The sequence below is a fragment of the Perissodus microlepis genome, chromosome 9, assembly GCF_051167445.1.
Source record: "Perissodus microlepis isolate ML-2025 ecotype Zambia chromosome 9, ASM5116744v1, whole genome shotgun sequence".
NCBI lineage: Eukaryota > Metazoa > Chordata > Actinopteri > Cichliformes > Cichlidae > Perissodus > Perissodus microlepis.
The window spans coordinates 15,148,695-15,164,734 of NC_140469.1; the positions used below are offsets into that span (position 1 = coordinate 15,148,695).

At 40.5% G+C, this 16,040-nt stretch overlaps 1 protein-coding gene and 1 long non-coding RNA gene across 2 annotated transcripts; both read right to left on the minus strand.

The window, feature by feature from the left end:
* Positions 1-8,404: 8,404 nt before the first annotated feature.
* Positions 8,405-10,679, minus strand: LOC146380237 (uncharacterized). Its single transcript, XM_084940364.1, has 5 exons — positions 10,299-10,679; positions 10,117-10,181; positions 9,529-9,708; positions 9,219-9,384; positions 8,405-9,066 (listed from the first exon to the last, which is right to left on the minus strand). The coding sequence occupies exons 1-4, from the start codon at positions 10,653-10,655 to the stop codon at positions 9,219-9,221; spliced, it is 768 nt and encodes a 255-aa protein (XP_084796490.1). The 5' UTR covers positions 10,656-10,679; the 3' UTR covers positions 8,405-9,066.
* A 95-nt stretch (positions 10,680-10,774) lies between these two features.
* On the minus strand, positions 10,775-12,017 carry LOC146380238 (uncharacterized). Its single transcript, XR_014801397.1, has 3 exons — positions 11,950-12,017; positions 11,030-11,118; positions 10,775-10,886 (listed from the first exon to the last, which is right to left on the minus strand). It is a non-coding gene; the product is annotated as an uncharacterized LOC146380238 (long non-coding RNA).
* Positions 12,018-16,040: the final 4,023 nt, after the last annotated feature.

Consider the following 16,040-nt stretch of genomic DNA (forward strand, 5'->3'; position numbering starts at 1 on the left):
TGCATGATTTCCACAGCCAACCATAAAATGTAAAGGTATGAATTATCCAACTAAAGTCGATACCGATCAGGTACCACGAGGAGCAGATCACTGTAACTAAATACTAATAAAAGAAATCTGGCTACAGAAACAAGATCTTTAAAATGACAAATGTTGAACTATAATCCCTAGAATATTGTCTAAATAATAATGAGACTACTCTAGGTCACAGTGATTGCAATTCTGATTTCTTGGCTTGGCTCATTAGACCGTGTACTGTGTTTTTAAGGGAAGAACCTCAAAATCGTAATACACAAAAATTACTTTCTTCTGTTTTCATAGCGGGTATGATTAAGACTCCAGAAAAATGGCACAGGAAGAAAGCTAAAACAAGGTTTGGGTGAAAGATTAGGTTGCAGCTTGTGCAGTCGTATCCAAGAGACCTGCAATAAATCATACCTTCCCAAAGGTTATAATGTTCAGTGTTTGTAAAACTGTTCTTTAGAGGTGTTGCTTGGTCATTTTTGAGTCTCTATTTTCGAGCCTTGTTGGTTTATAAAAAAAAAGGGGGAGGTTTTAGTCAGTTACCCTTTTAATCTTTGATAAAATGATGGCTGGGGAAAAATAGCACTAGAAATGTGTTGCAATTCAATATGTCTGTGAAGGTTCTCAGTCATCCAGGTCATCGTAGTCAAAGGAGCTTGCAAAGAAAAGCGTCTGGACTTCTTTAAGTTACTTGAAGACGTTTCACCTCTCATCCGAGAAGCTTCTTCAGTTCTAAGGTCAAATGGTGGAGAGTCCCAGATATAAACCTAGTGGGAGTATCCCCCCACAGAGGGACAAAAGGACCCCCTGATGATCCTCTAATCGCCTGAGCCAAGGTGTGAAACTGGGTGTGGGTCCCAATCAGCCAGAGTTTCGGGTGTGTTCATTGTGAAACCTGGCCCCACCTTATCATGCGAATTCCTGAGGTCAGATGGCCCAGGATGTGAGTGGGCGTTAAGGCGTCTGGGAAGGGATCTCAAAACTGGATTATAGATGGCAGAGAGTTGGTGTCGTAAACCCCCGCCTCTGTTCAAAGATGGTCGCTCACAGTGGACATAGATGGCTTCTTTCACTCCTCTTTCAAACCATCTGTCCTCTCTGTCCAAAATGTGAACATTGGCATCCTCGAAAGAGTGTCCTTTATCCTTAAGATGCAGATGGACTGCTGAGTCTTGTCCTGTGGAGGTGGCTCTTCTGTGTTGTGCCATGCGCTTGTGAAGTGGCTGTTTGGTCTCTCCAATGTAGAGGTCTGGGCATTCCTCGCTGCACTGTACAGCATACACCACATTGTTAAGTCTGTGTTTTGGCGTTTTGTCTTTCGGGTGAACCAGTTTTTGTCTGAGCGTGTTGCTGGGTCTGAAATGCACCGGGATGTCATGCTTGGAGAAAACTCTCCTAAGTTTTTCTGATACACCGGCTACATAGGGGATGACAATGTTGTTGCGTCTGTCCTTCTTATCCTCCCTCGCTGGTGTCTGGTCTTCTTTTCTGTGCCTCTTTGCTGACTTTAAGAACGCCCATTTAGGATAGCCGCACGTTTTGAGTGCTTCCTTTACATGTGTGTGTTCCTTCTTTTTTCCTTCAGGCTTAGAGGGAACATGTTCTGCCCGGTGGTGTAGGGTCCTAATTACTCCAAATTTGTGTTCCAAAGGGTGATGGGAGTCAAAGAGGAGGTACTGGTCCGTGTGTGTGGGCTTCCGGTAAACTTCGATGTTGAGTTTGCCGTTCTCTTCAATGTGCACAGCGCAGTCCAGGAAAGGCAAACAGTTGTCCTTTGTGTCTTCCCTGGTGAACTTGATGTTTTTATCCACAGCGTTAATGTGCGCAGTGAAGGATTCCACTTCTTGTGTCTTGATTTTGACCCAGGTGTCGTCCACATATCTGTACCAGTGGCTGGGTACTCTTCCTTTGAAAGAGCCAAGAGCCTTCCTTTCCACTTCCTCCATGTAAAGGTTGGCTACAATAGGTGACACGGGGGAGCCCATGGCACAGCCATGTTTTTGTCTGTAAAAGCCTTCGTTGTATTTGAAATATGTAGTGGTGAGGCAGAGGTCTAACAGTGTGCAAATCTGATCGGGTGTGAAGTTGGTCCTGTCCTCCAAGGAGCTGTCTTCTTGTAGTCGTTTTCTGACAGTCTCCACGGCCTCCGTGGTGGGTATGCAAGTGAAGAGAGAGACTACATCAAAGGACACCATGGTTTCATCTGGGTCCAGGGTAAGTTTCTGGACCTTGTCAGTGAAGTCGGTGGAGTTCTTGATGTGGTGTGGGGTATTCCCCACAAGAGGAGCAAGGATGGTAGCAAGGTGTTTAGCAATGTTATAAGTGGCTGAGTTTATGCTACTGACTATGGGTCTGAGTGGGACAGCTTCCTTGTGGATTTTAGGAAGTCCGTAGATGCAGGGTATGGCATCCCCTGGGTAAAGGCGGTGATATGTAAGGCGGTCAATAATTTTGTCCTTTTCAAAGTCTTGAAGGCAAGCTATAACTTTCTTTTTGTAGCTGCTTGTGGGGTCTCGCTTTAAGGCTTCGTAGGTATTGTTGTCACTGAGGAGAGTAGTGATCTTTGTATGGTAATCTGTAGTGTTTAGGACCACGGTGCATCTTCCCTTATCAGCTGGTAAAACAGTGATGTTGTGGTCTTTGCTCAGGGAAGCGACGGCCTTCTTTTCCTGTATTGTGAGGTTGGATGGAGGGACTTTGGCACTGGAGAGCGTGGCTGAGACTTTCATCCTGATTTGTTCTGCTTCTGTCTGTGATAATTTATTAATCCGTATGGCAGATTCTGTGGCTGTGATGAGGTCCACTATGGGCAACTGTTGTGGAGAAATGGCAAAATTGAGTCCTTTGGCTAATACTCTCTTTTCAGACATATTGCCGTACATTTTGGGAGGAACACCCTTCAACTGGTGCGGGAGTATGAAAGGGAATCAAGGAAACTAGCGGATTATAGGAACCATCTCCGTTTCAAACTAAGATGTAGACAAAGCAGAGTTGTTCCTAAGAGCCTGCGCCTTGGATCCACTGTCAGGGGATACAGAGCAGACTTGATTCTACAGAGAGCACAAAATCACCTTTTAAGTGAAAGGATAAGACAGGTCCATTTCACCATAGATGCCCTCCAGATCAAGATCAGCCAGACCCTGCAGGAACTGGAAATCCTTCTACCCTCTCCAATCTTAGAAGAGGTTTAAAAGTTTGTGGACAAGGCTCAGCGGGCCCAACACTCTAAAGGAAAAGAAAGGCAACGCAGGAAATTTCACACCTTGCTTTCAAAAACACACACTCCTCATCCTGAACCTACACAACCCAGAGAAGAAAACACACCTGAAGTCAGTCAGGAGAAATGGATTAAGAACTTTTCAGACAGGATTCTCACTGAACCTGAAAAGAGAGTATTAGCCAAAGGACTCAATTTTGCCATTTCTCCACAACAGTTGCCCATAGTGGACCTCATCACAGCCACAGAATCTGCCATACGGATTAATAAATTATCACAGACAGAAGCAGAACAAATCAGGATGAAAGTCTCAGCCACGCTCTCCAGTGCCAAAGTCCCTCCATCCAACCTCACAATACAGGAAAAGAAGGCCGTCGCTTCCCTGAGCAAAGACCACAACATCACTGTTTTACCAGCTGATAAGGGAAGATGCACCGTGGTCCTAAACACTACAGATTACCATACAAAGATCACTACTCTCCTCAGTGACAACAATACCTACGAAGCCTTAAAGCGAGACCCCACAAGCAGCTACAAAAAGAAAGTTATAGCTTGCCTTCAAGACTTTGAAAAGGACAAAATTATTGACCGCCTTACATATCACCGCCTTTACCCAGGGGATGCCATACCCTGCATCTACGGACTTCCTAAAATCCACAAGGAAGCTGTCCCACTCAGACCCATAGTCAGTAGCATAAACTCAGCCACTTATAACATTGCTAAACACCTTGCTACCATCCTTGCTCCTCTTGTGGGGAATACCCCACACCACATCAAGAACTCCACCAACTTCACTGACAAGGTCCAGAAACTTACCCTGGATCCAGATGAAACCATGGTGTCCTTTGATGTAGTCTCTCTCTTCACTTGCATACCCACCACGGAGGCCGTGGAGACTGTCAGAAAACGACTACAAGAAGACAGCTCCTTGGAGGACAGGACCAACTTCACACCCGATCAGATTTGCACACTGTTAGACCTCTGCCTCACCACTACATATTTCAAATACAACGAAGGCTTTTACAGACAAAAACATGGCTGTGCCATGGGCTCCCCCGTGTCACCTATTGTAGCCAACCTTTACATGGAGGAAGTGGAAAGGAAGGCTCTTGGCTCTTTCAAAGGAAGAGTACCCAGCCACTGGTACAGATATGTGGACGACACCTGGGTCAAAATCAAGACACAAGAAGTGGAATCCTTCACTGCGCACATTAACGCTGTGGATAAAAACATCAAGTTCACCAGGGAAGACACAAAGGACAACTGTTTGCCTTTCCTGGACTGCGCTGTGCACATTGAAGAGAACGGCAAACTCAACATCGAAGTTTACCGGAAGCCCACACACACGGACCAGTACCTCCTCTTTGACTCCCATCACCCTTTGGAACACAAACTTGGAGTAATTAGGACCCTACACCACCGGGCAGAACATGTTCCCTCTAAGCCTGAAGGAAAAAAGAAGGAACACACACATGTAAAGGAAGCACTCAAAACGTGCGGCTATCCTAAATGGGCGTTCTTAAAGTCAGCAAAGAGGCACAGAAAAGAAGACCAGACACCAGCGAGGGAGGATAAGAAGGACAGACGCAACAACATTGTCATCCCCTATGTAGCCGGTGTATCAGAAAAACTTAGGAGAGTTTTCTCCAAGCATGACATCCCGGTGCATTTCAGACCCAGCAACACGCTCAGACAAAAACTGGTTCACCCGAAAGACAAAACGCCAAAACACAGACTTAACAATGTGGTGTATGCTGTACAGTGCAGCGAGGAATGCCCAGACCTCTACATTGGAGAGACCAAACAGCCACTTCACAAGCGCATGGCACAACACAGAAGAGCCACCTCCACAGGACAAGACTCAGCAGTCCATCTGCATCTTAAGGATAAAGGACACTCTTTCGAGGATGCCAATGTTCACATTTTGGACAGAGAGGACAGATGGTTTGAAAGAGGAGTGAAAGAAGCCATCTATGTCCACTGTGAGCGACCATCTTTGAACAGAGGCGGGGGTTTACGACACCAACTCTCTGCCATCTATAATCCAGTTTTGAGATCCCTTCCCAGACGCCTTAACGCCCACTCACATCCTGGGCCATCTGACCTCAGGAATTCGCATGATAAGGTGGGGCCAGGTTTCACAATGAACACACCCGAAACTCTGGCTGATTGGGACCCACACCCAGTTTCACACCTTGGCTCAGGCGATTAGAGGATCATCAGGGGGTCCTTTTGTCCCTCTGTGGGGGGATACTCCCACTAGGTTTATATCTGGGACTCTCCACCATTTGACCTTAGAACTGAAGAAGCTTCTCGGATGAGAGGTGAAACGTCTTCAAGTAACTTAAAGAAGTCCAGACGCTTTTCTTTGCAAGCTCCTTTGACTTGCAATTCAATAGAAGCATAAATTATATTCTTTGAAAATAACTATAAAATGATATTAACAGTTTCAGCAAAATGTGGATGGAACCCTCATTAGAGGAGAGCACATTTTACTGGACTGTTTTTATGACTCGGGGCTATTTTAGCTCAGTACTTTTACATACTGTCAGCTGCATGTACATAGTATGAATCTTTAAGAAATACTTCCTTTGTTCTTCTATCAAACCAGTTGTTTAGCACACAGGCAATATAATATCTTATGATTTTCTCACTTGAGCATATGATTTTCATAAAACTTGCTTATTACTTCCGACGTCGTGTGTTGTGATTTACATGTAATGCTCATGTGATAAGATGACAAGTACAATGATTCAGTGGCCATTTGAACAGTTGTGATCAGTCCCTCACATGTTGCCAGTACACAGAAGGCTCAGCAGAGGTCATTGGGTCTACATCCACATGTACATCAGTGTTTTATAAACAGGGATTTTCTCATTTCCTGTCAACACAATCATTGATTTGAAAATCATCTCCAACTGCATAAAAGAAGAGCATGCCAGCTTTACGCTACATACGTGTGGACAGGGTCTATAGGCATCCTAGATTAAGGTGTGTTGAAAGATTTTGAGTTTTGTGTTATGTTTATTTGTAGCTTCATTTAAAGGAAGAAGAGCTTGTGAATTGGACAATTGCAGGAAAAGGGAGTGAGACATTGTGTGCAGAAAAATGTGCTGTGTCAGCCAAAAAGCTACCTCCTGTTTCAACAGATAAGCTCCTGTTTCAACAGATAAGTTAACGGTCTCTCCTTTTAAGGAGATGTTATTTGAGTTCTACACATGCCACACCTATTACTGTGAAAGCTTGTTTGAGTATAAATAAAGAATGTACTGGGAGCCCCGGCGCGATTCCCTCTGTGACGGGGCATCGTCCATGTACATGTAAAATCTCTGAGTCTGGGTTTCTTTGCCTCCTAATAGTTTTCTCCTCACATTTTCTTAGTCCTTCGAGCCGGAGTAGGAAGCATCAACTGTATTGTTGCGACTCCAAACAGAGGTCTACACTGTATCCTGCCGTCGTGGAGAGCCCGCACTGAAGTCTGTCGACAGCCTCCTCTAGGAAGGAGTGAAAGTCCAGGGACGTTTAAATTCGGGTTCTGGCCAGTGTTCTTATCAAGTGGTCCACGACGCTGGGATCCAGTGGCTGACCTCCAACATAGCCAGAGAATCTTGGGGAGGTAAAGAAACCACTCACTTACACTCGCGTAAAACGAACTTAGGTCTCACCCGCCGAAAGGGTTTAATTAGTCTGATCCACTGCACGGATCTGTAAAATAGGACTAATCCGCCGAAAGGATTTCAAATTAGGAGTTTTTAGGACTGATCCGCCGAAAGGATCCACATGTAAAATAGGACTAATCCGCCAAAAGGATTTCAAATTAGAGGTTTTTAGGACTGATCGGCTGAAAGGATCTACGTGTAAAATAGGAGTAATCCGCCGAAAGGATTTCAAATTAGGGCTCACCCACCGCACGGGTGTTTTAGGACTGATCCGCCGAAAGGATCTGCGCGATTGTGTAATAAATGTTTGTGTTTTCTGTGTGTTGAGAGTGAATTGATTTAAACAGCACAATACGCTGCTGAATTACTCTCACTGTTATTGTTATTTTATTTCCTGTCAGTAGCCAAAGTACTGGTGACAAAGAAGAACGGTTGGGTTCCGTCTCATAAAACTGACACCGCTCCACGAATAGCGTGGAGTTGAAGGGCGTGTTAGTAACCACTCCTATTAGTCTCATACCAGAGAAGGCTCTGCAGTTTCTGTCCTAATGGGTAATCAGCCCACCAAGTTCACTGTTGACGAGCAGTGGTTAGAAAAAAAAAATGTCCAGGCGCCGGACAAATTAGTGTGCAAAGATGGAGAAATCCTAAAAAGACCAAATGTCCCACCTGGGAAGGAAAATGTAGCCCATCTGCACTATCACAACTTAAACAAGCCCTACTAAAAGGAGTAGGGGAAACAAAAAATTTAAAGAAAAAAAGGAAAACGCACGCAAGAATTAGAATATTTCCAAGTGTGGAAGCGAGAGGCAGATAGACGATGTGAGAATAAACAAAAGAAACAAAAAGAAAATGAGACAGCGTCCGATTTTTTAGACCGCCTGCGCCCGGTTTTTAGGCAACATTCAGGAATGGATTACAATGAAGGTCCTGACGGTCCTTACCAACAGCAGCTATAAAATGCATTCCTGAATGGCGTGTTACCCCCAGTGAAATCCCACGTCAAAAAACACTGGGTCACAATGAATACGGGACCACTATCTGACGCATTGCAACATGCCGAGCACGCTCTCCGTGTAATAAAAAAAAAAACTGCAAGCACAGGTACCTTCACATTAGATACAGAAACAGGGTTTATCGCATTCTCAGGAGGATTTAGAGGTAACAGACAGGGACAGAGGAGAGGAAATAGAGGCAGAGGAAGAGGAGGATTTAGAGGAAAGGGCCAGAGATACGTAGGACAGACAGACTTACGTGAAAGAAGTGAAGAAAGAGATAATACGTGCTGGAACTATAGCAAGGAAGGGCATTTTCGCCAGAGATTGCAGACATAAAACAGACAAACGACAATATTCAAATGAATGACTAAATGAGAAAAAGCCAAATGAAAATGACAAAAGTGACGCAGAAGTACACTGTTAGACATTTTATTGTATTTTTACATTAACTTACTGGCAACACTATTGCCAGTAAGTTACTGTAATTACTGATCTACAGTATCTTTACTGTTGTGATGTTTTACAGTTCAACCACTTTACTGTAAACATATATTACAGTATAACAGCTTTACTGTAAATGTTGTTTGTGGTAATGCAGCTTTACTGTAAACGTGGTTTACAGTTAGAAAGACTTACCGTGATTAAGTTTTATAGTATCACTGTACTGCAAATGTGGTTTATGGTATAACACTGTAATTGTGTACAGTATAATTTGTTTAGACTGTAATTGTGTTTTACAGCATATAAAATAATATTAACATTCATATTCAATATAAGAACATTTACAAAAAACAATATAATTCAATAAAGTAGTCTCAGAATAGTGAATTAAACCAACATTTATTGTTGATAATTTTTTTTTAACAAGAAAAACATTTTTCAACTGAATAAAAACAATGTCAATAACCAAAATAAATAGAAGCGTACATGAAAACTACACAGTCCTTCACCTTTCTGTGTCTGATTTTTTTAAGGAAAACAGTTTTTCATTCCACTAAAAACAGGACAAACCCACCAGCATGAACATTAGATAAGCTATTACAATTGTAAAACAAAAATTATTTACAAAATGTAATAATTATCAGTGGGTCCCAGGAAATAGAATGTGACATGGGATTTAGATTTCCGTTACCAGGATGGTCGGGTTCAGCGTAGTCTTTATCACCACCTGTCAAAGACACATCATCAATATTCATGTTTGCTCAGGTTATTCACTTGTTCACATCTGTCTGAGATCATTCATACTGTTGTATGGATGTGTGTACAGTATGTATATAATTATCAGCTATGTAAAAGATATTATCATCTCTGTATTCTTACCTAGTTGGAAGTCCTCCATTCAAACTCAGAGAGCCGCTGGAGGACGGTGGTGATCCGAGGGCTGATGCTTGTAACCTTCCTCTTTACGACACGACCTGTCTTGCGGCTTGTACCAAGTTTTGCAGGGCATTTTGTTCCCATGTCTGGATTGATCCTCACAAAGAACCTTTTAACGGAAAAAAGGCTGCTTTAATTTCAAAATTAAAACATACATTACAGCAATCACCTATATGTTTCTGCAACTGTAGTCAAGCTATCACATATATTTCATTCTTAAATGGTGTAAGCTTTAATGGTGTAAAGTATTTACCTCTGTATCATCTCCAGTGTGATGGACGCTGACTCCTGATACTCAAGGTTGAAAACGTAGTATGACGCAAAGAAGACAGCAAGGGTGCTGGCAAAGTCATGCATCTGCTCAGGCTCATAAAATACCTTGCCCTCCAAACTGATCATCCAGCGGCTTGCAGACATGAAATTATTCCCTAAAAACAGACAAGAGTCCAATAAGACAATGTGCTCACCCTTACAAATAAGGTTTCCACAAGAATGCTGGATAGCAGGCCTCACACTGTACAAAAATAGAATCCACACGGTTTGCTGCTATTTCTCTTATTATTTATTATGTAATGAAAATTATGATCAATTACAGGAAAAAACTGCCTAATGTTTTGGCATTTTGGCCTGTGCTGAAATGTTAGGCTGTTTTTTCCTGTTGGTCATTGTGTATAATAAATAATAAGAGAAACAGCAGCAAACTGTGTGTATTCTATTTTTATACAATATAAAACAGACAAACCCCTGTTACGTAAGTTGTTGTGGGTACAAATACCACAATAATTACATAGATTTTTTACAAAAATATTACAAGAGGATTGAAACTATTTACTTCCCAAGCGCTATTACCCTTGGTGTGATGGGTAAGGTCATCTCTCTCTCAACAGACATCTTGGTGGAAAAAGCCTTTAAAACACAAAAGGAACTGATTTGAATGATGATACCCAAAATCATTGAAATATTTTTCCTTTGTTTATGTTGACAGTATTGAGAGTGCATGTGTAAAATGTTAAATATAATTACGTCAGCCAAGATGAAGATTGAGTCCTCTTTTTCTTGGAAGTACTTCATCAGAAGAAGGATGGCTGCTGTGGCGATCTGGTTGTGGTTCAGCTTTGCACTGTCGCACTCACGTAGCAGATGTTCAATCTCCTTGTTCCACTGAAGTCTCTGGCTTTGAAAGAAGTTCAAAATTCTCCTTCCTTTCGTAAGAAGGGCTTCACTGAGACGTGTCTCTACCTCAATATCTGTGAGTGTGTGGAAGTGAGTGCAGAGGCCTCTTTTAGTAAAAAGAAATGGCCAATGCTCTTGAACCTCACATAAGGTGGGGGCAGGCCAAGAATTAAGCATGTGCCTCTGGTAAATATAAGTCAAAGACATATAAGTATTTACATCTGTTGTTTCAATTACTTGAGGACCTGCTGATCTGAAGACAGTTGACATAGTCTGTCTTTTTGTCTCCAAAGTTTCAGTCGTTTCTCCTTCTGGTAGGGTTGTGGGTTGCCAGTTGATGCAACCATAGCTATCAAGTTCAGATCTCCCCCTTTTGATGGCAACATCACCCTCATTGTTTTCCCTGGTAGACCTTTTCCTTGGCTTTTTAAATGGAACCTATGAAACAATAAACCACAGTTGAGATTAGAGCAGGCTAACCTGCATGAGAAACTTCAAAACTGGGTTAGATTGTTTTAGCAGTCTTTAAATTTCCAAAAAAATGTTGTCTACCTTTATTCTCACTAAATATGTCTTTTTACCTGCTGTTTTGTCTTGTCTCTCAAAGAACTCAGGCTACATCACACTGTCAGCGCGGCCAGCAAGGGCAGGAGGACAGCAATGCACCACACTGGGCGGGAAAAGACAGAGAGACAATTGTTAATTTAATGTTGCATTTATTTAACCCTTGAAAAATATATTTACATAAGTAAATAAAAGAAAAAAAACACACAACCCATCTTTTCCAGAATAATTCAACTAATTGCTCTTTTGACCAACCTAACACAGACGTTACATGGTTTTCCTATGAAAAAGACCCTGGAAGACGTTGTATTAAAGGAAAAAAAACATGCTCTCCCCTTCCCACTTAAAAAAATAATAAATATTAAACTTAGGTTGGAGTTCCTCACGCCACCAACCTAATGTTATATTAACTTTTTAATGTTGTGTACTGCAGCTCACACAAAATTAAATAAAGCAGGCTAACCTACATGAGCAAGCTCAAAACTGGATACGATTGTTTTAGCAGTCTCTAAATTTCCAAAAAAAAAGTTGTCTTTCTTTATTCTCATTAAATGTGTATTTTTACCTGCTGCTTTGTCTTGTCTTTCAAAGAGCTGAAGCTAAATGTCCCACTGTTAGCGTGGCCAGCTTCTCAATAGTCATAGAACAGAAGCGCAGGAGGACAATGCACCACACTCGGCGGGAAAAAGACAAAGACTGTCGTTGCGCCTGTGTTCCTCGCCCCTCCCCGTGGAAAATATATATCTAAATATATATTTAAATAAGAAAAGAAAAAAAACACACACAACCTATTTTTTCCAGAATAATTCAGCTAATGTGCTATTTCGACCAAGCTAACACCGATTTTAAGCCCCCCCCCCCTCCCCCACACAAAAAATATATATGCTCTTAAAAATTAATAAACGAGTATGTTAGGTAGGAGAGTCCTTTGCATTACCTTATGACGTCCCGTTTGCAGTTTCCACACAGAGGTCCAACAATAACAAGGTGCAAAATCTTTTGTCCTTTCGAGCATATCGTAAGGAAGAGTTAACAAAGTTGGCCTGTCTTTCCTCTCCTGTCAATCACTGGATCACAGGTCATGTCAGTCAGGATATGGAGTGGTGGTTGGTAGAGGTAGGTGGGTGGGCGGGGCCAGCATGCATTCAGTGTGTGTTTCACTAAGTTGGGTTGACTAGTTCCCAGAAGAGTTCTGTACATGTTGCACGTTCAGTAAATGAGCAATTCAGTTACTGCTCGACTGAGAAGCCTCCGCCAAATTATTACAATATTCTCCACTGACTGAAGTTCGCCTTTCTGCGTCTTTTTTAAATAACTTTAGTCACTACTTGTCACAAGTACAAAATTACACAAAAACAGACAGCAGCAACAACCTAAGTGAAATCCAACAACAGAATAGTGGCAAGTAAAAAAATTAACAAAAGGAAGTGTGAATCTTGTTCAGGGTTAATCAGAGATAAGTGATGGAGATGCAGCAATGTGAATTCTGCTTTTTTTATTTGTAGTTAACCTTATAGTCTTTACATATGAATGGAAGTCAATTAAGAAAACACAGAATTTTGGGAGAGATTTGGAGAACCTTGCTTTATAAAATTTCCCTACAAGGAGGCCTTTCTGCATTCTTTTCCCTCTCCCCAGGAGCAGCTGTCACTTGAATTGATCTCTATGGCAACGCAGTGGCAAGCACACATTTGCAGCAGCTGTGCATGTGCATACAACTGCATGCAGCAGATTAGATGATCAGAATTCTTGAACCTTTCACACAGGCAAGTCCCCTAAAAAGTCAAAACCATAATACTTTCACTGGTATCATACTGACAAATGGCATAGGTTGGAGGAAAATCTGGAAATGGTTGGCAGTGAAAGAGTTAAAATGTAATGCACTATTGCAACCAACCACTGAAAGAGTAAAAATACACAAACAGTATGATGAACCATTCAAATCACATAATACAGTAGCACTACTGCTAATGTGTTAACGGTAGGTATAACTACTACCGCAATTTTAAAAAATACAGTAAGTAAATGTAAATAACCTTAATATACCCATAATGCAAAGCAAATTACAGTAATTAACTGTAGAAATGTTTTCAGGTAAGTTACTGGGCATTTTGTGGTATTTTACTGTGAAAAATACAGCAAAGGTTAACAGTGTATTTAATGTCTATCAATTAGTGTCTGAAGTAAAAGGCAAACCTACGCTGACAGTATATGTTAATGGCAAACCAGTGCAGATGTTATGTGATACAGGAGCATGTAAAACCGTTTTGAACAGAAAACCACAGGAAGTACAATTCTCAGAAGATACTTTAATAGTAAAATCAGCATCAGGTCACACTACAGTGCAGTGACTGACAAAACCCTTATTAAGTGAAAACTAGAGATTAAAGTAGTTTAAAAATATTGGAAACAGACCCCACCGAATAGATATAAATATAAGAAGTACAAAAATAAAATAAACAAAGACAAAATTACATTAGAACTTATTTTTAACGTATTGAAACTAATAATAGCAAGGATAACAACCTGTAAACTGATATTAACAATGAAACACAGTTGGCATGATGACCATGCCCAGAATGTATAGAATGAATAAAAGGAAATAATTCGCACGAAAACCTATTAAATAAAATAGAGAGATGCATAAGGTACATTAAGGCTGTGTCATTGTTCAGCCAAGGAAAGTGTGTGAAAAGGTAAATGTCTCCAGCTTGGGAAAGGGTGAAACTGCAGATCACCCGAAGCCCTTGATGGATACAAAATAAAATATAAATAATATATTATAATAAACTGCTTGGTTCGCCATGCAACAGAGAGAACGAATGTGACCGAAGGTTGGATCTGAGATGAGGCAAACAGAAGACCAGTCTAAAAAAGTAGGCACAAACCTGTTCAGAGAAAAAGCAAATCTGCGCAGACTGGATGAATTCTAAATTATCTGTTTGCTGAGTAAGATGATCCTAACTATTAAATTGGCTCAGTAGTAGTATAGTGATATACACTAATAAAATATTGTAATATACTATTGTTATGATATAGAAAGAAAAAGATGATAATATTAATAATGACATAATATTAATATTAATAATAAGAAGCATCTTAGTCAGTTATGATGTGAGGTGGACGATTGTTATGAAGTAGTCTGCATCAAGCTTAAGGTTTGCTCAAACTCAGTATAATGACATATGAGATGAAGAAAATAAAGAAAATATCTAAACTAATTAAGTGCATAGAGGCACTTGACCTGCTTGAAAACCTGTCATTCATCCTAGATGAAACATTACTGAGATATAGAGCACACCTATAATAACAACTAATAAGCCAAACCCTGTAGACAACAGCTAAAGCTACAGGATTGAGAAACTGAATTAAATAAGTGGACACTGCTAAGCTGATGAGCATGTTACACATTTTCTTTTATTCTTATTTATTTGTTTTTTAGAGCAGAAGCTGCATGCTATTAAAAGCCAACACATGCAGCTGTCTGTGAGCTCAGTTTTTTCCCTCACACTTCTGCTTTGTTTCAGTGGCAGCATTTTTTCTTTTTCTTTTTGTGTCCTGACTCATGTATGTTTTTTGTTTTTGTTTGATTATTTTATTTTGTTGGTTTGGAAATGAATTTGTGACCATACTTGTGGATCACAGTGACACATAGTGATTAGGCATATGATTTACAAATGCCTAGTTTTAGAGCTGTGAGCTATGAGCTGTGAGCAATGCAAAGGTTAAAAAAAAAAAAAAAAAATATATATATATATATATATATATATATATATATATATATATATATATATATAAAAAACCCTAACTTCAAAGTTTGAAATATGTAAGATGTGTGAGATGTGTGAATTCTTTGAAAAACTAGAAATTATCTAAAAATGCCTTAAGTGAAAATGTAATGTTGCATCTATAGAGAAGAAAAAAGAAGAAGAAGCTTTCAGTTATTTTAAAATAGGCATTACAGACAGATACAGTTTTAGCATTGCCTGATTATGATAAGCCTTTCTACTTACGTGTAGATGGAGGAGCAGGTTATATGAAAGCTGTGATAACACAGGCATTTGGAGAAAAACAACGCCTGTTAGCATCCCTGGTGAAATTTAGACTCGTGTAAATTAGACTCTGTTGCGTCAGGCCTGCCTGCATGTGCAAGCCTGTGTAGCCGCAGCAGAGGCAGTAAAAGAGTCAGCTGCACGTATGCAGTCATATGTGCATATGAATTGTATGCAGGCCAAAATATAAATATATACACTGACAGCCAGTTTGTTTTTTCAGCAGTGCACCACTTTGCAAAAATTTGGCATAACAGCGATATGGTCACCTCTACGGGTAACCCAATGCAACACGGCAGCTTATTAAAAATCTTATTGGAAGTGATCACCTTGCCAAAACAATTGGCACTTTGCAAATGTGCAGCATATCAAAAAGACAACTCTATTGTCATAAAAGGAAATAATTTTGCAGATCAAGCAGCAAAACAGGCTGCACAACAATCGGCAGAGCTACTAGTATCCGAATACTGCCCACAAATACCATTTGACGTACTAAAAACCGAACAAAAAGCTGCAACAACCACTGAACAGAACAAGTGGCTGAAATGTGGAGCACAACTGAAAGATGATTTAATGGTCTGTGATGGAAAACCAATATTACCAAAGTCTCTACACAAAACAGCAGCCTTAGTGACACATGGAGTAACACATGTGTCAACAGGAGGGATGATATAGATAATCAATACACACTTTTACTTTTACACTATAAATTTTGAAATTTCAGCAAAAGAATTTGTAAGAACATGCCTAATCTGTCAAAAACACAACTCACAAGGAAACTTAAGACCTAAGAAAGGCCAGTTCCCCACACCACCTCATCCATTCCATACCATCCACATGGGTTTTATTGAATTGAATGAAGGATCAAAATATGCCTTAGTGATCATAGATGTGTTTTCAAACTGGCCAGAGATTTATCCAGTGAAAAAAGCAGATGCAATCTCAGTTGCAAAATGTCTATGTAATTATTTTATTC